We start from the raw sequence: 26032 nt of genomic DNA on the forward strand, positions 1-26032 counted from the left end.
TTATTTTTTAGATTTTAGGAATTATTTGATTAGACAAGGACTATTCCTAGAGTACTTCCTAGGAATATATATATATACATATATATATATAAGACAGATACTAAATGATTGATTACACACTCAAGTTATTTAATTACAGTTGCAATAAATTTTACAGGGAGGTACAGGCTGCTCCTAGAAATATATATATATATATATTTCTTCAAACATTTTTAGAAAACAATTTGACACTATGTATCAAAATTAGCCAAGAGATATACATATACTTTCACTACTCCAGTTCCAAACATCTATAGACATCATAGGATAAAGAATGCTCAATGAAATGTTATTTATAATTTAACAAATGAAAAGCAATCTAGGGCGCCTGGGTGGCTCAGTTGGTTAAGCAACTGCCTTCAGCTCAGGTCATAATCCTGGAGTCCCTGGATTGAGTCCCGCATCGGGCTCCCTGCTCGGCAGGGAGTCTGCCTCTCCCTCTGACCCTCTTCCCTCTCGTGCTATCTCTCATTCTCTCTCTCTCAAATAAAGAAATAAATAATCTTTAAAAAAGAATAAATTCAAAAGATTTCTATTAAAAAAAGAAAAGCAATCTAAATCTCCAACATTAGGCTGTGATTTAACTTATGGAATATAATTATTATTAGAAATGATAATCTACTTTCATAATGCCATGAAAAGATTTTTAAGATATATAATCAAAAGAAAAAAATAGTCACAAATTTTGGCATAGGATGGTCCAATTTGTATAAAAATGTATATCTATATATATGAGTGGAAAACAGTCTGACAGAATATAATACATAACAAAGGTTATTTCTGGAGTTTGAAATGATACGTGATTAAAAATTTTTTTTGCATATCTGCATTTTCTAAAATTTTCAAATAAGAACAATGCTTCATTTAATTTTTGAAGAGGAGAAAAAACTAGATTTATCCTTTTGTTTGCAAAATCCATTCAATTCTCTAATCATCTACTTCGGCCTTCTTGCTTTTTGGAAAAAAGTATTGTTTTCTGAAGCTATTTAAATATATGTATACACACACACATATGGATATATATATATTTATATACATACATACAAATGTTAAAACACGGAGAACATTACATGTTTCTTGAGGAATAATTCTCTTTCCTAAGATATAAATGCTGTAAGCATTTTGAGTCAAAACCAAATTACCTGTAAGTACTTTTTGCATATCTTTAAAAAAAGGCCAAGTGGCCATTGCCCCTGTGGAGTTTACTTTCTTGTTGCTAAGACAGATATTAAATGATTGATTACACACTCAAGTTATTTAATTACAGTTGCAATAAAGTTTACAGGGAGGTACAGGCTGCTCCTAGAAATGGGACCTAATCTATTTGGAGGTTCAAGGCAAGTTAGTGTGATGAAAGGTAAGCAGGGCAATGCTTATTGAGATTCATCTTTTCTACTTAGCAAGTAAGTGGTGTCAACTTAAAACCAAAAATGTAAGTCAGTTGGTGTTGGATGCTTTTCTCACACATTTGTTTCTCTCTTGAAAAAACCTGCTAAGGCCTCTTTTAAGAAGTAACTACATGTTCTCTTCAACCTGAAAGTGTCACTCTTCAATGTAGCTCATTTATTTTTTCTCTCCTAATTTGCAACTGAAAGTTTAAATAGTAGTAATCATTTATCCAGAGCCAGACTTTGTGGAAGAATTTCAATATTAAATATAAGAATCTGGTCATCAAAAATGATCTGTACCTCAGCATTTGCTACAAATTTATCAGATTTCTATTTTGAGAGCTCTTCACAGATTTTTAGTTAAGTGCAGTGTTTCTTAACATTTTATTAAAAATTCTTATCTAGACTTCCTTGACAAAAATTAGATAGTAATTTTATAAAATAAGCTTCAAAGAATGATGGTGATGTAAACTTTCAGGTTATCTGTGAAATATTAAGCCCAGAAAAATGTGATTTTTGTAAACGTTTTATTTTAATGTTTTTCAAGAAATATTTCTAGTGGAGAGGAAAAATCTCAAATGCTTGGAGGTTGCTAATGATAGATTAGGTTTTGGTTTGAATACATTTCTTACTGTGCAAGTGTGTAACTAGGTTGATGACAGGAATATTGAAAAAGCAGATTTTTTAATTGAAATATAGTTGACACACAATGTTATGTTAGTTTCAAGTGCACAACATAGTGATTTGACAAGTCCATATGTATCGCTGTGCTCACCACAAGTGTAGTTACCATCTGTCATCATACAATGCTATTACAGTACCATCGACTGTATTCCCTATGCTGAAAAACCAGAAATTTTTATATTTTTGTGAATAGGTATATTACTCTAACTCAGTTGTTATACAGTAAATTTAATATTGCCATTAACTTTCATCTAAAAATTAGATATTTTATTTTTAAAAGACCCTCACTAAGCTGATATGAAACTCTAGTTTCTATTTATATCTTCTTTTTAATCAGGCAGTTACCTGTATTGATTCAGAACCCATGTCCTCGTTCATTTCTGTGGACTGTGGTTCAAATATCAGTTTCATTTTTAAAGCCATTGCAGCGCTATTCTGATCTGCCCTGTTTTTAACCCAGAGGCAAATTTGAAACCTAGGTGGTATTTCTTCCACACTGCAGTACAGTTGTCATAGTGTTACTGGGTTGCATGTATGGGTTGCTTGATGGTGTTCTAGAGACTTCATACACAGACTTAAAGAATATCTTTCTGTAGCTCCCTTCTCTCCATAATCCTACCCCAACTCTAGTTGAGAGGAGTTGGGTGCTGCCTCTTTGCTGTCATTGGTGCAAACTGGGGATGGCAGACAGGGCCCTACTTGTCAGTCTTCGCAGTGCGCATCAGGGAGGGCCCCTCCTTCACTAGTGTAGGGCTGGAATGGTCTGACTGAGATCTACCTCATAGTCTTGGCAGCACCAAGTGGGGAAGAGGAGGGGTGCCCCCTCTGCTCTTTGAATGCAGGGTGGGAATGTTCCATAGCATTCTATCCCACTGTCTCCACAGCACACAGTGCCTCGTGGGGAGGGTGCCATGGCTTCTTCATGGTGTGTTCCTGGAGTTCGGGTAGTTATGTCAAAAGGGTTCTGTCCTGCAGGGCCCCTTCTACCTGCTCTGTTGCCCAGAGAGAATGGGCATTACTTGGTGCTTATTTTGTCTCATATACTACTTGGAGTTAATATTATACCATTTTGTTTAATAAAATATAAGAACCTCGTGTCCATATAACTCCATTTATCTACCTCTTGTTTATGCTATAGTTGTCATAAGTATTACATCACACAGCATATTATAATTTTTGCTTTAGAAGTCATATTCATTTTAAAGAAATTAAGAGAATAAAGGTAGTCTTTTATATTTACCTACATGTTCAACATTTCTAGTGCTCTTCATTTCTTCCTGAAGATCCTAGTTTCCTTCAGCCTGAAGTTTTCCTTTAGCCTAAAAATCTTCCTTTAGGCATATCTCAGTATACATGTGCTGGCTAAGAATTTTCTTACTTTTCATTTATCTGAAAATGTCTGTTCACTTCATTCTTTTAGGATGTCTTCACTCCATTTAGAATTCTGAGTTGACAGAGTTTTGTTTGTTTTCTCCTTTGAGCACTTTAAAAATATTGTCCCACTTTCTTTTGGTCTTTATTGTTTTTGATGAAAAATAAGTGACTATTTGTATCATTGTTCTCCTGAATGTAAAGTGGTATTTACCTCTGGCTGCTTTGCAGATTTTCTCTTTGTCTTTGGTTTCCAGCAGTTTGATAATGTATGCTTTTCTTTGTATTTGTCTTGTTTGGGATTCTGTAAACTTTTTGAATATATAAATTTATGATTTCACTTAAGTTGGACAAATTTTGGGCATTTTTTCAGATTTTTTTTTTTTTCTGTTCCATTCTCTCTTCCCTCCCCTGCTGGAGTACACGTTAGGAATTTTTTAGACTGGTATTATCCCACAGGTTAACAAGGCTCTAGTCATGTTTTTCCAGTCCTTTTTCCCCTCAGATTTCTATTTGGATAATTTTTGTTGATCTATCTTCAAGTTTACTAATCCTTTTATTGGTTATCTCCAATCCTTTCATAAGCCTGTCCAGTGAATTTTAATTTCAGATATTGTAGTTTTCACTTCTAGAACTTCCATTTGGTTGTTTTTTCATAGTTCTTATTTCTCTGCTGAGATTTTCTCTGTTGTTATATATGTTTAAAATAAAATTTTCCATTAAGGCCTTGGTTATAACAGCTTCTTTAAAATCGTTATCTGCTAATTCTAGCATTTTATCATCAATTGCATTTTCTTTTGTGCCATTTTTCTTATATGTTTGCATAATTAGTAATTTCGAATTGTATTGTGAACATTGTGAACAATACATGGTAAAGACTCTGGATTCTGTTATGTTTCTCTAAAGAGCACTGACTTTTCTGTGTGTGTTAACAGGGAGTTAACTTGACTGAACTCAGACTTCAGTCTCTGTCTTCCTTCTGGTGGAAAGATGTGACCTTTTTCTTTCTGGAGTTTTCACCTCAATTTCCATCTGTGTGGTCACTGAACTTTATCCTCTCATTTCTCTGCCAGTGACAGCCAGTTTCTATCTGAGGTTTAGCCACCATTCTTGGCACCAACTAGGGTCTGTTCTTAGGTAAAAGGCTGTAAAAAAATGGAAATGTACTCAATACTGTTTCCTTTTTTCAACCATTGACTCCTCTCAAGTTTCTCCCTGCTTTTTTTTTTTTTTAAGATTTTATTTATTTATTTGAGAGAGAGAGGATGAGAGATAGAGAGCACGAGAGGGAAGAGGGTCAGAGGTAGAAGCAGACTCCCTGCTGAGCAGGGGGCCCGACGCGGGACTCGATCCCGGGACTCCAGGATCATGACCTGAGCTGAAGGCAGTCGCTTAACCAACTGAGCCACCCAGGCGCCCTCTCCCTGCTTTTTTTAAAGCAGCTTTTTTGAGACATAATTTAAATACTATACATTTTACCCATTTAAAGTATACAATTCAGTGTTTTTAAATGTATTCATAGGGTTGGGCAACCACCACATTCTAATTTTAGAACATGTTCTTCTCCTCTAAAAGGAGTCTTGTACTCATTTATTATCAGTCCCTATTCTCCCTACGCAACTCCCAGCCTCTGGCAACTACTAATCACATTTCTTTTTCTATGGATTTCCCTATTCAGGCCATTTCATATAAATGGAATAATACAGTATGTGGACTCCTGTGACTACCTTCTTTCACTTAGCATAATGTTTTCAGGGTTCATCCACATTGTTTCATACATCAGTCCTTCATTCCTTTTTTATGAACAAATAATATTCCGTTATATGAATATAACACATTTTGTTTATCCATTCCTCAGTTGGTGGACATTTGGGTTGTATCAAATTTTGGTTATGAATAATGCTGCTAAGAATGTATATAAGTCTGTACAGACATATGTTTTCATTTCTTTGGGTATACTTAGGAATGAAATTACTGGGTTAAATAGTAACTCTATCTTTATAACTTTTTGAGGAACTGCCAAACTGTTTTCCAGAGTAGCTGTCTGCCTGCTCTTGATTCCTCTCCAGTCTTCAGGTAGTTGTTTTATTTCTCGTCTAGAGTGACTAGGTGTTGTTTCTGAGAAGGCTGATCTGATAGCAGCTGTTCTACCACTATCATTCCTTACATATCAAGTTTATTTAAAATAATTGATCACGAGTTTCAAAACATTAGGTCTGCATATTTGAGGGTTATGCTGACTACTGCAATGATTCTCAAAGTGGAGGAGAGTAGAGGAGCTACCTGCTTAAGATTCTCTGTTCAAGAAATTATCCAGGAAAACAGCAAAATGACATAAATAGTTCACAAAACAAATGCAGGTGGCCAATAAAAACATGAAAGGATGTTCAGTTTAACTCATAGATATATATAAAATAAAGATGTAATGATGTGTTTTACCTACTAGATTGAAAAGATTAATAATGACCTAAAAACCTCAGATTCACTCAAGTAAGAGGAAATGAGGTCTCTCATTTCTCACTGTTGGTGGGAATGTGGGCTGATTCAACCTTTTTAAAGGGTAGTTTGATAATACGTATCCAATGTCAGATGTACATATCCCTTGACCAGTAATCTCACTTCTAGGAATTTACTCTAAAGAGATCATTGTATAAGTACATAGAGATGTATGCATAACAATTTCATTGCAGAATTTTTATAATAGTAAAAATTAGAAATAAATGTCCACAAGAAGGGGCGCCTGGATGGCTCAGTCGTTAAGCGTCTGCCTTCGGCTCAGGTTATGATCTCAGGGTCCTGGGATCGAGCCCCACATCGGGCTCCCCGCTCAGTGGGAAGCCTGCTTCTCCCTCTCCCACTCCCCCTGCTTGTGTTCCCTCTCTCGCTGTGTCTCTCTCTGTCAAATAAATAAAATTTTTAAAAAAATGTCCATAAGAAGACTGATTAGGTTATTATTTGATTATACCTAAAATGGAATACCCTTAACACATTAAAAACGGGGAAGGGAGATTATGTTTAATAACCTGAAAGATATCCATGGTTAAGTTATTTAGTGAAAAGACCAGGTTATAGGAGAACATGTTATTCTGATTCTACTTGTGTAAAATTGTGTACCCATATCTTTAACTAAGTTGTACCCAGAAGTATATTTGGGTCATCTTTTCCTTCTTCATATGATTTTGTTTAGTGTGAACCTTACTTAATGACTATGTATCAATTGTACAGATTCAGTAAAGGTTTTTAAAAAGTTCTTCAGGGGTGCCTGGGTGGTTCAGTCAGTGAAGCATCTGCTTTCAGCTCAGGTCATGATCCCAGGGTCCTGGGATCGAGCCCCACATCGGGCTCCCTGCTCAGCGGGGAGTCTCCTTCTCCCTCTCCTTTTGTTCCTGTGCCCTTCCCTCCTGCTCGTGCCCCCCCAAATAAATAAATAAAATCTTAAAAAAATAAAAATAAATAAAAAGTTCTTCAATAACACTGAGCAAAAGAGAAGTGATGTTGCAGAAAATGGTGGACTAGGGAATTCCAAGAATTGTTCCCTCCACTCAAGCAATAATTAACTGGCAATAAATGTCAGAATCAACTTTTTTCAGAGCTCTGGAATCTAATTCAGAACTTGCCACGCCCAAGGGGAATGCTTAATGAAGAAAGAGACTGCTAAATTTGGTAAGAAACCATTGTGGTGTTTTTTTCTTACCTGCCTGCCATCCCCTGTTCCCAGCATGGCAGTGACTATGGGGATGACAACCTGCATTCTGGTGTGGCTTGCTGGTCCCAGGGGGAACAATACAGACCACGTTTTCCAAAAAAATTGTGGTTGTACTTTTTGACTTATTTGGTCCCCCTGGGGGACCAGCACAGAGGTGTGTCTTTGTTTTGCCTCCCTTGAAATCTCTCAGAGCTGTAGTGGCTTCCCAGGTAGCATCTGTTGAAAGCATACTACTCATGGCTGCTGGGGGCAAGGGATGGTGAATGGGGCAAGCAGCAGATAGACCGAAAAGCCTGGGAAGGAGGAGGCTGAGGAGGAAGATAAATGGAAAAATAAGGGTTTTGTAGGGCTCTTACAAATACTGGGGATTCTGTAGTACAAAACACATGCCCAGGGCCAGATATACGCTCAGAAAAGACTTGAAAGGATGCTAGGCTTGCATCACTGGCAGATCTTTGGGCTCTGCACAAGCGGGTGGTGAAGGCTAAGGCAAAATTATGGGTGGCCTGGCTAAATGTTGAAGGAGTGCCCCAGCTTAGAGCCAATTGACAGAGTAGGAGAGTATTTTTTTCTTTCTTTTTGGCTCTGTCAGGTCACTAACTGACTACTTATGTAATAGAATGGAGACTTAGGTGAGCATACATGAAAGGAATACAGTCTGCAAAAATAGTTTGGAGAGGTCACTAAATAAACAAATGACTGGAGCACCTCTGTGGCTCAGTCTGTTAAGCATCTGCCTTCAGCTCAGGTCATGATCTCAGGGTCCTGGGATTGAGCCCATGTTGGGCTCCCTGCTCAGCAGGGAGTCTCCTTCTCCCTCTCCCTCTGCCCCTACCCCCTGCTCATATGCTTGTGTGCTCTCTCTCTCAAATAAATAAATAAAATCTTTAAAAAACAACAACAACAAATGACTGTAGCCCCCAAAAAACAACAACAGCAAACCCTGGGGAGGGAGGAGAATCTGATTTCCAGAATTACCACATTATAAAATTCAAAACATCCATTTTCAACAAAAAAATTACAGGCATACAAAAGAGGCAGGAAAGTAAGGCCCATTCACAAGAAAAAAAATAGAAACCATCCCTGAGAAAACCCAGCATTGGATTTATTAGACAAAGACTTTGAATATGCTTAAAGTGCTAAGGAAAACCATAGATAAAGAACTAAAAGAAACCAGGGGCTCTGGGTGGCTCAGTCAATTGAACATCTGACTCTTGGTTTCAGTTTAGGTCATGATCTCAGGGTTGTGAGATCAAGCCCCACATCCTGCTCCATGCTTAGTGGGGAGTCTGCCTGGGATTCTCTCTCTCCCTCTCCCTTTGCCCCTCCTAAACCCCCCCCTCTTTAAAATAGAAGAAATAAATCTTAAAAAAAAAAAAACAGAAGAACAAAGTCTGAACAAATAGAAAATATCAATTGAGAAATTACAAAAAGGAATCAAATAGAAAATCTTGAACTGAAAAAAGAATGAGCAAAGAATAAAAGAAGTATATTGTAAATGCCCACAGAACCCAAAAATGTGATCAGTTTCTTCATCATACAAATAAAAATCACAGTGTAATGCCACTTTCACTCATCAGAAAATGGGAAAATGGGCCTCCTCAAAAAGCTGTGAAGGGAGTATTAATTGGTACAACTTTTCTCAAGTATAATTTGGCAAAATCTATCAAGATCCTTGAAACTTTGACACAGCTATTATCCTTTCAAGGAAGTTTAAAGATTCATTGCGTATTCATTTGTTCATTTATTTTCATATTCATTAATTATTTCATGAATATTTATTGAGAGTCTATTTTATGCCAGGCACTTGCCCTAGGTGTTAAAGAAACAGCAATAAACAAAATAAATTTCCTGCTCTTGAGTTTTCATTATAGCAGATGAAAAGCTATACACAAACAAACAAAATGAATTTATAATATGTTAAATGGTAATAAATGACATAAAAAATAAGGCTGGGTAAGGAAGATGGCATTATTTTAGGTGAGATAGGGAATATCAGACACAAACTATACATTATTGAGTGGTTAGTAAAATAAATTATGGTACAAATAAATTACTTAGGGAATAAAAATTAAAAGCCATGGGGCACCTGGGTGGCTCAGGTGTTAAGCGTCTGCCTTCGGCTCAAGTCATGATCATGGGGTCCTGGGATTGAGCCCCACATTGGGCTCTCTGCTCAATGGGAAGCCTGCTTCTCCCTCTCCCACTTCCCCTGCTTGTGTTCCCTCTCTGTGTGTCTCTCTCTGTCAAATAAATAAATAGAATCTTAAAAAAAAATTAAAAGCCATAGTACCATAATTTTTCCCTTGATTTGATAATAAAATTTTATTTTTACCTTTGATTTTTAAGAAACGCATGATTCAAATACGTGAAATAGAAACTTTCAAATTAAATTAGTTATTATAAATAAATATACAGAATATATTAATGAATTGCATTATGTTAGATTAAATGGAAAATTCAAGGGAAAAGATCTGAATATGTAAGATACCTTTGGCAAGATTTTTAAATTAACCAACGTTGTTGCTTTTATTAATCAGCAGGTGGTGCTATTGCTTGGTTAAGAGAACTTTTGCCATTTTTTTTTTTCCACTCTGTTTTTGAATATTCAGTTAGTCATTATAATGAAAAGACTTCCCTATGTTCATTCATTCTTCCATTCAATTAAAATAATTGCAACGATTCATCATCTGCAGTAACTGGTCTTACTGCTATATGTAACTTTTCATTGTCAGTAATGGATGTCAACACATATAATTTAAGATAGCCTGCAATTTCCTAATTCCTGGTATGTGAGAGAGAATATTGATTTTAAAAATCATTAGTGTAACAAAGAAATGTAAGAATCTATCATCTCTTCCCCCTAAACTTAATTTGTGAACACACACTTTTATGAATTGAATTTATCCAACCTGGCTAAAGATACATGCTTTTGAGAATCCTTTTACTCTAGTATATTTATATAGCAGTAGTAAAGAGAAAGGTGAGGTTGGCCTTTGGAAGGTGCTTTTGTAAGTTATTATAGTCAAGTCATGTTTTTTAGTATAAATATTTCTTAATTCCTTGGTGGGGAACTGTATGCCTAAGCAGTTTGACAGAATACAGGGGGAAAATGATCTCTTCTCTTACAGGGATGTAACATCCTTTAATGAGAAGATCAACACTTTATAAGTGCATTCTCAGTTCTCCATATTGTGCTGTCCGGTATGATGGCGTATTGTATTTATTTTTTTAAAAGATTTTATTTATGTATTAGAGAGAGAGAGCACATGAGCAGGGGGAGGGGCAGAGGGAAAGAGAGAATCTCAAGGAGACTCTGCACTGAGTGTGAAGCCAGACCGTGGGGCTTGATCCCACAACCCAGAGATCATGACCTGAGCCGAAATCAAGAGTCAGACGCTTAACCCACTGAGCCACCCAAGTGCCCTGTATTGTAGTGTATTTTAATGTAGTAGTATTGACATGGTTGTAGAGCCCTGGAGTCAAGACTCCAGGGGTGATGGGTGCCTGGGTGGCTCAGTTGGTTGGGCGACTGCCTTCGGCTTAGGTCATGATCCTGGAGTCCCGGGATCTCTCTCATTCTCTCTCTCAAATAAATAAAAAATCTTAAAAAAAAGATATTACAAAGTTAAATGGATTAAGCTAAGTGATTACCTCTTTCCTTTCAACTCTACCGTTCTATGATATCTCTTCCATGGCCATTGGACATCCTGCTTGCTTCCTCTCATAAGTAGTAGTAGGGTGTTGTTTGTTTCTCTGTTTTATAGGAAGATTGTTACAAGGAAGAGGCAGCACTGCACATGGTATAGGAGAAGTGGGAAAAACTCAAGCAGTGCTGGAGAAGTGTGGCTGATCCTATAACTTCAAACTTATTCTACATTTTATTATAGTTGGATACAAGTAGCAGAAACCATTAAGCAGAAAGAAGAATTAACTACAAGGTTACAGAGATATCTTCCAGAGGCCAGGTCAAGGAACTGTGCATCCTTTACAGTATAAGACCCTGCCGTCCAGAATTGGGGAATTCACCAAGCATAACAAAATCAGAGTTCTATTACAGAATTAACTTTTAATCTTCATAAAATCAATACCTAACACATAGCAGGTGTTCCATAAATGTTGCATTTTAATGGATCACTGTACAGACAAAAGATATTGTTTTGGTTTTTAATGACTTACATTTACTTATCACAATTAATGTAACTCAGTGACTTACATTGCAGCATTTTGACTAGGTCATTACTAGAATTGATCCGTTTAATCAGTTTAGTTGATGTTTTTGAGAAGGCTACTTTAAGATTTCTAAATCTTTGACTTTTAATTTGCTCCTTGGATTTTTTTTTTATTTTAAAAAGTTTGAAGTCATGGTTGAGCTCTGGGAAGGAATTCTTTCCTAAGGACACAGGCATACTCATTCATTCATTCATTTAACAAATATTGATGTGTGATACTCTAGCTAGTCAAAGAATAATATTCATATGTATCCTCTAGGAGTAATTCACCCTCTATTGAGAGTACTGATATGTAAACAGATAATTAAATAACATGGTTATTTAATGGTAAAGGTTATAATTGTTGTGGGAGAAGAGAGAAGGAATAGAGTAATGGCAAATTTTTAGATATGTCTGTACTTATATAGGATGAGACTAAACTTGGTTAAAGTAAGCTTTCTCTCTGGTTGAATAACTTAAAAACATTAAAAAGTCTATTTTTTTTTAAGATTTTTATTTATTTATTTGAGAGACAGAGAATGAGAGATAGAGAGCACGAGAGGGAAGAGGGTCAGAGGGAGAAGCAGACTCCCTGCTGAGCAGGAGCCCGACGTGGGACTCGATCCCGGGACTACAGGATCATGACCTGAGCCGAAGGCAGTCGCTTAACCAACTGAGCCACCCAGGCGCCCTAAAAAGTCTATTTTTTAAATAGAGATTTTTTTTTTAACCAAGAAGCACAAATTTGGTTTTGCTTTTTTCTGATTTTGGTACCTAAAAAATCTAAATTTAATTATCTATGTCTAGAAGCACAGAACTTCACTTCTGTTGACAAATGTTCTTTAGGTGTACTATATGTTAAAATCATGCAAAAGCTCCCGTTACACATGGACCAATCCACTAACTCCTCCTACACAGTAGGTCATTGTTCCTCCACCCTGCATTTGGGGGAGAAGTGGTATAATTTCCTCTTCTACAATCTCTGTCATTGTATCTTCTGCATAAATAAATACCTCATAAACTAAACTCCCAATATTCACACATTCTGATTAGTCAATGCTGGAGATACCAGTCATGTAAAAAATTTTAAATCCTTTATTTTGATTTAAGGAAAGATGTTATTTCCTTTTATTTCATCGTGTTTAGTTAAAATACCTTTCCCTTCTGAACATCTTTCCCTTTTAAAGAAATTCTATAGATTTTTTTCCCCAGACCATTAGGCCGTATCTGATTATTTGCAGTATCATCTGTTTAGGGGCCATAGATTTAATAATTTAAAATTGATCCTTAAGGATTTTCCCCTCAGGATTCTAAGATGTTCATATTTTCCCTGAGGAAGGTTTTGTCTCAGAGTCTAATTTTTTCATACTATCAGGAAATATTCATGAAAAAAATAGCTTGCTTTTTCTTAATAAAGATATGCCTTAGGGATTTTGTGGGCTTGGTTCCAGACCACTGCAATAAAGCAAATATCACAAATAAAGCAAGCAAAATGAATTTTTTTTATTTCCTAGTGCATATAAAAGTTATGTTTGCACTATATTATAGTCTATCAAGTGTGCAATAGCATTATGCCTAAGTAAGCAAGGTATATACCTTAATTAAAAAATACTTTATTGCTAAAAATGCTAACCATCATCTGAGCTTTCAGTGAGTCATAATCTTTGCTGGTGGAGGTTCTTGCCGTAATGTGGATGGCTGCTGACTGATTAGGGTTGTGGTTGCTGTCTTATATGGACTTGGTTCATGGTGCCCCAAAACAATTACAATAATAACATCACTGATCACAGATCACCGTAACACATGTAATAATAATGAGAAAGTTTGAAATATTGTAAGAATTGCCATATTGTTACACAGAGACATGAAATGAGCAGATACTGTTGGAAAAATAGCATCAATAGACTGGCTTGATGCAGGTTGCCACAAACCTTCAATTTGTAAAAAATGCAGTATCTACCAAGTGCAGTAAAGTGCAATAAAATAAGGTATGCCTATATAATTTCAATGCTTTTGTATAATTTACATGATAGACTATTAAATGCATATTTTGCTTGATGTCCTAAACCCATTTTGGTCTTTTTTCTTTCTAAAAGCAACTTGTTCAATAATTTTTAAATCTTTTCTTTTGGATATCCTTGATAATTCAATACCATGTGAACAATATCAAGTTCCTACTACCACTTGGCAACAACATGATCAAATTATTGTTTAGTTTCTCTTTAACTGTGCATAAACCTTTTGAAAGCCAAAACCACAAACCCCAAACTTCTTTAAAAAGTGGTAAAAGTACTGGTTCATGTGTTTATGCTTATATCTGAATCTGAATCATTAGGAAAAAAATTTTTAAATCTTCAAATTGGGGCACCTGGGTGGCTCAGTCTGTTAAGTGCCTTCTGCTCCCAGGACCATGGGATCAAGCCCCAAGTTGGGCTCCCTGCTCAGTGGGGAGTCTGCTTTTCCCTCTCCCTCTGCCCTTACCCCTCCCTTTTGTGCTCTCTCACTTGCACTCTCTCAAATAAAATCTTGAAAAAAATAATAAATAATAAAATCCCTAAATTGACTGCTATAATTTCACAGTAGGTCAAATAATGGGCCCCCAAAGATGTCCATGCCCTAATCCCCAGAACCTGTGAATATGTCACCTTAAAAGGCAGAAGGAACTTTGTAGAAGTGATTAAAGGTGTGGACCTTTAGATGGTAAGACTATCCTGGATTATTCAGATTGGCCCAGTCTAATCATAAATCCTTAAAAGCGGAGAATCTTTCCCAGCTGGGATAAAGGATGAACGAGGAGAAGATTCTAAGAGCAACTCATTCTGCTGTTGCTTGCTTTAAAAATGGAGGAAGGGCACCACAGCCAATGAATGCAGGTGGCCCCTAGAAGTTACCAGTGGCCAGCACAGAAATGAGGACTTCTGTCCTACAGCTATAAGAAACTGAATTCTGCTAAGACCCTGAGTGAGCAAGGAAATGGATCCTCCCCTTGAGCCTCCAAGAAGAAATGTGGACTTGCCAACAACACCTTGATTTTAGCTCAGTGAAAACCATGTGGATTTATGATCTATGAAAGATTCTAAGTTTGTGGTAATTTGTTACAACAATAATAGAAAACTGCATCTTTGTAACTGTAGTTCAGGACCAATCTTAGCAGTGAGTATGTCGGTGGAAATATCCTGGGGAAGGCTTTCACCACCTTCTTACTGATAACAAAATTTCCATTAGCTTTATTGCTTTGACTTAAGAAATTGTTATTTTCAGGTCCTTTTTGAAGTATTTGGCTAATTGAGAGCAGATTTCAGATGAGAGTGAGGAGAGAGGTATAAAATACTATTACATGGGGAAATGGCCCTTTATGGGGAGAATTTGGGTTGGCCATAGAACCTCATCAACATTCGGGGTATTTGGGGAGGTGCCAGTAATATTTACCCAGAGCCAAAACCAAACTGGCCAGCCTTACAATTTTTCAAGATTGCCTTTAGAAAAAAAATATATTGCTAAACCTCTCAAAAGCAAACCAGCAATCAATTGTTGTGTTCTTGCTCAGTGACATAGTACTTCTTTATTGGCAGCTCAAAATAACATTGATTGAAACTTCTATTAGGCCTTCTCCCAGTTAGTTACTCCTCCATTGTAACTGCTATTCTGACTATGTCACCATGGGTTAGTTTTGCCTGCTTGTGACCTTTATATAAGTGGAATCGTACAGTATTTTTACTTTTGTCTGACTTTTTTCATTTAGCCATATGTCTGTGAGATTTATCTGTGTTGTTGGGTATAGTGTCATAATTTTTGAATCTTCTCAAATCTCCCCATAAAACAGAAAGTAAGAGAGTATAACCAACAATCCACAGACAGCCACTACAACAAAACTTGACATCTCATATTCCTACAAACTCCCAAATGCAAGTGATTTTCCAAAATACCATTGACAGGTATACATGGTCTCAGCACTTATGTGTGAGGAAGCAGAGGAAAGGCAGCTAGGCTTTTAAGACCATGAGAAAAGAACTCCCAAATTGCCAATAAATGCCTGAAACTGAGACAGGCCAGTCAGTTCAAATAGCAGTTGAAACTGGACAGAAGTCTTGTAGGTTCATAGTCCTAGAACAGGATCATAGTCAAATTACGTAATGTTGCCAAAGACAATGAAGGCATGGCATAAATAGACAAGCCCTGCCAAATAATTCAAAACAAATTGAAGGAAATAAAAAACATGACAAAAGCTATGAAATAACCATATAGATCAAAACTAGGAAAATTAAGAAATGAGGTGACTAGAGAAAGGGAGATTTTTAAGGAGAGATGGCAGAACTCAGAAGGGAATTATAAAAAGGAAAAATTATTACAGAAGTAAAGATGAAACTAGAAGGAATATAAGGGCAAATAAACACAATGGATATTGCCTTAAGGGATAAATAGAAAGTGAAATGGAAGCAGGGAAATGGCAAAAGAGATACAAAGTTTTGATAGAAAGTGATAGATACAGAAGGTAAAGATGCAAAGTATATGTAATAGGAGTCTTCAGAGGAGAAGCCCGAAGTAATGAACAGAACAAATACTAAAAGCTACCACTAAAGAAAGTTTTCCTCAAATGTAAGAGATTTAAAATTGATATTGAAAAGGCATACCAGATACGTAGGAGAATTGACCCAGATAGGCAACACCCAGATATATGCTAAAAAAAACTGTAGGAGTTTAAAGAAAAAGAAAAAAATTCTGTGGACCTCCAAGGAGAAGACTTAAGTAGTCACTCATACAGGGGAGAAAATGAAAACGTCATTAGACTTCGATAGCAACACTTTATGCTAGACAATAGGTTAACATAGGATACTCAAAGAATAGGTGAGCCCAAGATTTTATATCTGGCCATTCTGAACTTTAAAGGTCAGAAGCAAACTGGTATAAATTTGTAAGAACTCAAGGAATGTGGTTCCCATGAGTGTTTCAAGGAGTCTACTGGAGAATTAGCTTCAGATTAACAATATGACTAGGGTTATAGTAAAATAAGTGCTGATATATATTTATCTGAGACCTAAGACAAACTGATGTCTCTGAAGGATACAGTATAATATGTATTGGCTATGGTACCAACATTGCAAAAATAGGGGTAGAATGAGAGGTGTATGAAAAGTAGAATAAAGTGGCTTACAGGTATTAACTGGGAATAAAAAGATCCTACTTAAAATCAGACACAGGGAAAAGGGAAGGGGGAGGATCTCTCTTAATTTTCATGTTGCTTATAGTGGACAACCAACAGAAAAATGCCCTAAAAGGTGACATGGGGATAAGGGGATTTTTATAAAGGTAATTAGTATAAAGGTAATCATTACCTTCCTGGGTGGCTCAGTCAGCTGAGTGTCTGACTCTTGATTTTGGCTCAGATCGTGATCTCCAGGTCCTGGGATCAAACCCCACTTTGGGCTCTGCCACTCAGTGTGGAGTCTGTTTGGGATTTTCTCTCCCCTCTCCCTCTGCCCCAACCCCCTCTCTAAAATAAATAAATCTTTAAAAATAGAAACCTTCCTGAATACTAAAATATACTCCAAAAAAGGGAGAGCAAATGAAATAGACCCCATACCCCTTTCTTAGGTAAAAACTGGTGCCTACACACACACACACACACACACACACACACACACACACACACACAAAATGAACAAGATGTAAGGATAAAACATAAAATAAAAAATAGTTATCTATATGTCTATATGGGGAAGGAGAACAGGGGAGAGAAAAGGTAGAAATTAGACTTCTTTGACTATACCTTGTTTTATAATTTTTTTATAAATTGAACTTTGGAACCATGTAAATATTTTATATAATTATAAGGCAAAATAAAATTTTAAGAAAGCAATTTCTAAAACTCAAAAGGAAATTAAACCCTAATTATGTATTCAGTTGTTTGTATATCTGCCTAGAGAGGAACTATTCTAAATGACTTTAAATGATTTGAGTGTTGGCTCTTTGTGCTCACTGTAGACTCAGATGATTGCTCTGCCACTTTGGAAGACAGTTTGGCAGTTCCTCAAAAGATCAAAGAGAGAGTTACCGTAGATTCAGCAATTCAACTCCTAGGTATATACACAGGAGAAATGAAAACACGTCCACACAAAAACCTATGTGCAAATGTTCATAGCCACATTATTTATGATAGACAATAACGTGAAAAACCCAAATGCCCATCAAATGATGAATGGAGAAACAAAATATGTTATATCCATGCAATATTTGGCAACATCAAGGAATGAAGTGGGGCACCTTACTGGTAGTCAGTAGAGGATGCGACTCTTGATCTTGGTGTTGTGAGTTCAAGCCCCATGCTGGGCATAGAGCTTACTTAAGAAAAAAAGAAAAAGAAATGAAGCAATGAAACATGCTACAATATGGATGAACTTTGAAAACATTATGCTAAGTGAAAGAAGCCAGTCACAAAAGGCCACATAATATATCCCATTTCGATGAAATGGCCCATATAGAAAATAAAAGCAGATAGTGGTTGCCATGAGACATGGGGAGGGGGAATGGGAGTGACTGCTAATGGGTGTGAGTTTCTTTTTGTGGTGATGAAAATGTTCTGAAATTCAGAAATTAGATGAGTTGCACAACTCTGTACTAAAAACCACTGAATTCTATATTTTAGAAGGGTGAATTTTATAATTGAAATATATCTCAATAAAATCATCATTTAAAAAGAAAAAAAGAAAAGGCTTATGAGCAAAGAATTGAAAACGATTTTAAAACTCTGTAACTATGGTGTTGATATGGTTATTCTGAGTATTTTTATTGGTGCTCTTAAGAACTGGGATTTTGGGTTAGGTGAAAGATATCAAAGTAAAATCCTATGGTTCCTGGATTTGAATTGGAAGTATCAGTTTAAGTTCATGAAAAAAAATTCCTAGCTCTGTCCACTAAAAGGGCCTAGAAAAGCAAAGATAACTTTGTAACAGTGAGCACCCCTAACACTTGAGGGTTTTCTCTCAATACCATTTCCCACATTTCCATAAAATAAACCCGGGTTCACTGAAGAAAAGGCTGATGTGAGGTGTGGGTCAGAAAATATAAAATGTGAATCTGGAACATTTTGTCATACTAAAAAACAAAGGAAATGATCAAAGACTACAAGATTCTGCCAAAAAAGCTGGCTAAAATTGGATTAATTTGAACATTATATTTACTGGAACACATCACAATAACATTTATTAGTTGCATTTGGTGTAATGAATCCCCATTTACCCATTACCCGCTTCCAGCAGTTACCAACTAATGGCTAATTCTTAGTTCATCTATACCACCACCTACTTCTCCATGGCCCAGATTACTTTCAGCAAACCCTTGACATATCATTTCATCACTAAATATTCTAGTATATATCACTAAAAACACAAAGACTTTTTAACCTAATCTCAATAACAATAAACCTGAAATACTTAACAATAATTCCTTAATATTATCAAATATCCAGGCACTGTTGAAATTTTTCCAACTCTTCTTTTTCAGTTTGTTGAAATTAAGATGCAAATAAGATACAGTCATGGTGATTGGCTGATCTTTAAGTTCCCCTTCCAGATTTTTTACCCTTTGTAATTTCCTGTAGTTAAAGAAACTGGGTCACGTCCTGTGGTTTCCCATGGTCTGGATTTTGCTGTCTGCAATCTCACAGTGCCATCTAACGTGTTTTGGCCGTACCCACCCTACATCCACTGCATCAGAGAAACTGGAGTGGGCCCAGTAATCTGTTTTAACAATTCCTCTAGGTAATTCTAAAGCACTCTACAGTTTGAAAACCAGTGCTTTATGTTACTCTTCCTACTTTAGTTTGTTTGAAAGTCTAATAATAAAAAGTAAAAGAGGAAAAATTAGGTTGATGAATGTGTAACAAGGAGAAACTTAGCATGTCTGACTCCATATTGCTTCGATTTCCCTTGCAGAAAGTTCTGCTTAGCCCTGCACTCAGGCATGTTACAGATAAGTTTTGCAAAAACTGCTTTTTACCCAAGATCTACCTCACCCGAGGAGATGAGGAAGTATATACAGAAATGACTACGCATGTTTAAGATTTGCAGAAACTACATGACCAGATTCCTGTATGCAAAGATCAATGGATCAAGGACAAAGAGGTTACACTATCTTTCTCAGATGTCTACAGATGTCAGTCATCTTTTGACTCCACTCCTTTCCCACTCCCCCTCTTCCTAACATAACAGAAGCTCAAATCTCATGCCGTGGGGAGATGGTTCTTTGGGACCATAGCCCTCCCATCTCCTTGATTTGTTGACTTTCCAAACAAAGTCACTCTCCTTGCCCCAACATATAGCCTCTCAACTTAATTGACCTATCATGTGGTGAGCAGAACAAGCTTGGACTTGGTAACAAATGTAAGAAACCAAGTTTACACATAACCATGAGAAGCTGGATTAGAGGCTAAGACACAGGTCATGTAATTTTCTCAAGAGTTGGCAGATGAATTGGCAGGGTATTAACAGTGAGCCAGTTGTTAATGGTAGTCTTAAACCAAATTACAGATTTTGCTTCTCTCGTAGAACAGTGGCTATATGTTAAAATCATAGAGAACTTTAAAAAATATACTCAGATCCCATCCCAAGAATTTCTGGATTTAATTGATTGGATTCCTGGGTTTTGGTATCTTTTATAAAAGCATCCCAGGTGATTCTAATGTGCAACCAGAGTTAAGAACTGGTGTCCTAACTTTTCCATGTGTAAGAATCCCCGGAAGAGCTCATTAAAAGTTTCCTGGCCCTCGTACCCCCAGAGGGTCAGGTTCTATAAGGTGGAGTTGGGTCCATTAATTTACATTTCTAACAAGATCACAGGCAGTATAGATGCTGCTGGCCTGGGCATATCCTAAAGTAAGGGATAGTTGGGTTAAAGCAAGAGTAAGTGTTAAATGAGAGGGATATTTAAAAATTCATCTTCATCTTACTACTAGTATCACTAAATTACATCTTGGGAGGCTGCCTCATTTCTTTCTAGAGTTTGAAACACAAACGTGAATATTCCATGGCATATTTGAGGAAGAGAAGAGACTTAGAGTGTTAAAAATCTCTTTATTTACTTTTAAAGATTTATTTATTTGTTTGAGAGAGCACAGCAGTGGGGGTGGGTCAGAGAGAGAAGGAGAGAGAGAGAGTCTCAAGTAGACTCCCTGCTGAGCGTGGAGCCCGATGGGGGGCTCAATCTGATGATCCTGAGACCATGACCCGAGCTGAAATCAAGAGTAGGACACTTAACGACGCTTAACTGACTGAGCCATCCAGGCGCCACTAAAAGTCTGTTTAAAGCACAGATGATAAATAGATCTTTTTGACTTACCAATAATTAATAAATTTACTGACTGGACAAAATAACCTTATCTCCCAACCCCACCCCCCAAATTTCATAACTATTAAAGACCCATTCTCTGATGATTTGCTTGTGCTTGTATTTTTTTTTGAAACTAGAGTCATCTAAAAGAAATCACTTCTTAATTTTAAATAAAAATATAAAAATTTAATATAACTTTAATATCATGGTACTGTTATATTCTTTGAAGTTTGTTTTTAGGGATAAGTTGCATGTTGCAGACTTCATTTTTGATTAATCTTACAGACTCTGAAAGAAATCAGAGAAATATAGGGTGATGATATTGCCTAAACATTTCTTTCCAGTTTCTCCTCTTAGCTAGGATTAGGCATCCAAGAGTTCTTAGATACATTTTTCTATGTTTAATTTTAGTAAGATGTGTCTTTCTGGCTGATTTGGTTCTTTGGGTATTTTAAGATCCTACTTTAAAGCAAATAGGTTTAAGGGGCACCTGGGTGGCTCAGTCAGTTAAGCATCCAACTCTTGATTTTGGCTCAGGTCATGATCTCAGGATCGTGAGATCGACTCTTGTGTGAAGCTCCAAACTGGACATAGGGCCTGCTTAAGATTCTTTCCTCTCTCTGCCCCTCTTTGCCACCCCCACTCCCTGCTCTCACACACACACACTCTCTCTCTCAAAAAAAAAAGGTAAATAGTTTTAAAATGTGAATCTGTGGTTTTAAAATAAGATCTCTGTTGGATCTACACAATGAGAATAGACTAGATTTAGAATGACAGATGTGCCATAAGCCTAGTACAATCTGTTAAGTATTGTATATTAATAATCAAGTCTCATTTGCCTATACCAACCACTTAATTTTTATGTAAAATAGTAGTCATGTGGTATTTCATAATTCTGTTTGTCAAACACAGATGACTTAATTTCATTTTATTGCCAGAAGCACATTGTTTTTATCCTTGATGTTCTTTGTCTTCACTTATTTTTAAAAAGATGACTTCAACTCATATATATTCTTTTTTTGAACTTGCTTTTCTTAATTTCAGAAAAGAAAGTTTCTAACATTTTCATGCTGCTGATGACGCAGAAGTTTGTTCATTACCTCCTCCTCGATAACTTTTTTTATAGGCCTTTTATTTTTATTTTTTTTAAGATTTTATTTATTTATTTGAGAGAGAGCATGAGGGGGTGAGGGTCTGAGGGAGAAGCAGACTCCCTGCTGAGCAGGGAGTCTGACATGGGACTCAATTCTGGGACCCCAGGATCATGACCTGAGCTGAAGGCAGATGCTTAACCAACTGAGCCACCCAGGCACCCTATAGGCCTTTTACTTGAGCAACAGGTAGAGGTTTAAAGGATGGTGGAAGGGAGTTGAAAAAAAGTGTCAGTGAGTGGTAAGAGTCATTCAGCATTTTTATTGTATATATGAACTTTATTGAGAATTTAAAGTCTTTTTGATAGTAGTGTGAATTAATGAATCTTTTTCTGTATTTTTTCCATTTTCTCCACTTTGTCAGTGAGCCCATGGCTAACAATGAACACATTTGAAACAACAATAATGTGCAACAAAATAAATACCCACCCAAGAGCAACCAAAAAATCAACAACAAAAAAATCAAGACTTAATGTGACTTTAGGCTTTTTAAGGTTGGAAGAATGGAAAGAGAATGTATATCAGTTTAGTCAAATAAATAAGTCATCCTTTTAGCAAATATGTATGTTGCATCTGAAAAATGAAAGAAAATGCATGTAATAGCATCTTTTAAAAGGCTTTTTCTTACTGTCTTACTCATACACATGCACTCACGCACACACACACACACATGCACACACACACACACACAGTCTCTTTTGTCCCAGTTGATGCTTATTGATTAGATAACTTTCTCAAAAAGGTAAACTCTAGAAGAAGTTATATTTACTACATTATGAAAAAAAGAAGAAAATATCCATTAACCTATGCTTTCATGATTTAAAATGTCTATCAGAGATGTCTTAGTTATATTGTGTGTTTAGTTTCAATTTTTAGTGACATTATTGGAATATTATAACCAATATTCCAAATATTATAACCAAAATTCCATCCTTTTAGATGTAGGGACTATAGAGATCCTTAAGAATTAATAGTAAGGTGTCTTTTTTTTTCTTCTATAGAATCTTTGTATTTACCCATTCAGTATTATTACTTAAATCTAATGATGTGAATGGAAATGGTGTGGGTGTTTTGCAGTGTTTGAGAGATTTTATACACTTCTATCGTATTCTACTGTGTACTTTAAAAATTACATCTGTATCTTCTGTTCAGTACACAATCGTTTTATTATGAAAAATATTAATTCTAGGACAAAGACACATTCTTTTAAAAAATCATCTTAAAATGTTAATGTATGCTCAATTTAAAACTTCTTTAAAATTTTTTTTCAGTATATCAGTTTTTCTCTCATTCTTTTTTCTCCAGTGGTCATATGCTTTAGAAAAGCCCAACACTGGCAGCATATTTAACATTGCGTGGTCAATTGATGGTACTCAGATCGCTGGAGCCTGTGGAAATGGGCATGTTGTCTTTGCACACGTGGTGGAGCAGCATTGGGAGTGGAAAAATTTTCAAGTAACCTTAACTAAACGAAGAACCATGCAGGTATGATTATGTTCCATGGATGATTAACCCTGCTGCTTTTCACATTAGCTCACGATACAGAATATGAAATTATCTTCACTAATTATATTTAAATCAAGTTTATAAAAATTCAGGCACATCAGAAATATTTTAACTATGCCATTAGTGACTTTTTCATGACCTAAGGTAAGAACCTGTCACTGATACAGAACCCGAGTGCCCACAGCTACTGTGGTTGTGGGGTTGAGGCAGGGATGGTAAAACTCAAAGCAGTTAGGGAATATGTGGATTCAGTTGGGGAAGAAGGGAAGAAGCTGTGACAAGTTAGATCTAACTCCTGGGGCTGACCCCACAGCAGGCCTAGCCTGCTAGTCACTGTCAGGGTTACATTATTTTATTTATTTATAATTTTAGAAGCTTATTTAACCTGATTAAAAAAATTTTTTTTTCCCTTTTAAGAATTACCTAAGGCAAGCCAAAGTGGGAAAATGTTAGGAAGTTCTTACTGGGAGTTAGAGAAGAACAGGTACTTTTGGAGTAAAATAAGACAGGAAGGTTGGAATGTGGCAAAGGGAGGTGGGTGGAAATGTTCAGGTCTGAGAACTCCAGTGGGAGGGGTTATCTATGCAATTGTAAGCTTCTTAAGGGCACAGTACTATGTTTCACTCAAGCCCAGTGTCTTACATATGATAAATGTTCAACAAATATTTTAAAAGGTAGGAGGAAGAGGCCAAAGACAGTGTACCAGTGGCAAGCCCTCGGCCAGAGAAAGGGGGACTGTACCTTCTAACTCTTCTTCCCCTTGTCTGGATGAGTTGCCTCTGTCTTCATATTCAGAATTCAGAGTATCGTAATTATTTGGAAGCATATGTCTTGTAATTTCTAGGGTTATTCAAGTATTCTTTAGCCTAAGTATCCAGATTTTTAAATTTGGATAATATGATCACTAGATTCATAATAATTAGGATATTATAGTTTTTCTTTGTTATGTTTACTTATTTTTAAATTTTTAAACTTTTTACTATGGAGAATTTAATAACTACACAGAAGTAGACAGAATAGTATAATGAATCTCTAGGTACTCATCACCCAGCCCTAACAACCATCAACCCATGATCAAGCCGGCCCCATCCATGTCCATATCTTCCTCCTTCCCCAATTATTTTGAAGCCAATTCAGATACCACATTTTATCTGTAAAATGTTCAATATACAGCCAAAAGACAAGGACTCTTTTAACATAACCACAATACCGTTATTGTACCTTAAAAATAATAATTCCTTAATATTATCAAATATCCAGGAAGTATTCAAATTTTCAGTTGTTTCCTACATGTCACATTTTTTAAAGTTTGTTTGAATCAGGATCCAAAATGGTTTACATGTTGCAATTGGTTGACATGTTTTTTAAGTCTCTTAATCTATAGGTTTCCCTTCAATCTCTATTTTAACCCCCTGCAGTTTATTTGTTGAAGAAACCAAATTGTTTGTCCAGCAGAGTTTCCCATAGTATGGACTTTACTGATTGTATCCCTTTGGTGTGGTTTGACATACTCCTCTGTCTTCCGTATTTACTGTAAATTAGTTTTTGGATTTGATGTTATGTATAAATAGATATTTCGTTAATTAACCTGGCAATGAAAACATTATTCATAGTATTGTATCTATGACAAAGAATGCATTGTGAGTTCTTTTTTTTTTTCTTAAAGATTTTATTTATTCATTTGAGAGAGAGAGAGAAAGCAAGAGAGCACAAGCCAGGGGGAGGGGCAAAGGGAGAGGGAAAAGCAAACTCCCTGTTGAACAGGGAGCCTGATGCAGGGCTTGATCCCAGGACCCCAAGATCATGACCTGAGCTGAAGGCAGACACTTAACCAACTGAGCCACCCAGGCACCCTGTATTGTGAGTTCTAATCAATTGATTTGGGGACATGATTATTTTATTCAGATAGTATATGGGGAACTAGCTAATACAGTATTGCTAAAATAAATTCTAACCTTAATTTCAAAAATACCCCAAGATGAGACTATATCTAGAAAGAGGAGTTTTTCTTTCATAATAAAAAGGAGTCATCCTAGAGATTAGAGGATTTTTACATGAGCTAAAATGAACAGTGGAGGTGCTTAAATGACTTACCTAACCCAAATTGTCTTTATAGTTAATGTTTATAAATAATCTTCAAAGTTTTAGAACTAGAACACAATTTTAATTTTTTTAAAGGTGTTTTGTTTTATTCTCTCAGTGATTATAAAACATTTGCATTGCATTTTTGCTAAGTTGGGCCTGTTCAGTGTTTTTTCTTAGAATACTTTCGTTCACACATTCAACAGATATTGAGTGATCCCTACTTGCCGGCATTGGACTAGGCAATGGGAAATGTAGTTGTGATGAAAACAAATTTGTTCCCTGTTCTCACGGAACCTCCTAGATTAGTATGTTGAAAATCTCTCTCTCTTTCTCTTTTCTTTTTCATAAATTCATCTTAAATTGATTTAAGGTAAACAATGAAGAAAGAAACTTATTTCTACACGTGAAGTCAAGAAGTAGACTTGAGGCATTGTTGGATTCAGAGGCTTATTGTTAACAGGATTTCATCATTTTCTCTTCTTTGACTTTCGTTTTCTCTGTATTGGCTTTATTTTTACAAAACCTCTCCCTCATTTATGGCCTTGATAGTTCCAGGCTTACATCTAT

At 36.2% G+C, this 26032-nt stretch overlaps 1 protein-coding gene across 2 annotated transcripts in view; it reads left to right on the forward strand.

The window, feature by feature from the left end:
* Positions 1-26032, forward strand: part of IFT80 (intraflagellar transport 80) — a 123562-nt gene that overhangs the window by 45251 nt on the left and 52279 nt on the right. For both annotated transcript variants that reach the window (XM_073897957.1, XM_073897959.1), the window contains exon 9: positions 23180-23359. In XM_073897957.1, the coding sequence (XP_073754058.1) occupies positions 23180-23359 (180 nt within the window). The remainder of the gene's footprint in view (positions 1-23179; positions 23360-26032) is intronic.

The sequence above is a fragment of the Callorhinus ursinus genome, unplaced genomic scaffold (assembly GCF_003265705.2).
Source record: "Callorhinus ursinus isolate GAN/ISIS: 27379988/994484 unplaced genomic scaffold, GSC_fseal_2.0 scaffold1, whole genome shotgun sequence".
Lineage (NCBI taxonomy): Eukaryota > Metazoa > Chordata > Mammalia > Carnivora > Otariidae > Callorhinus > Callorhinus ursinus.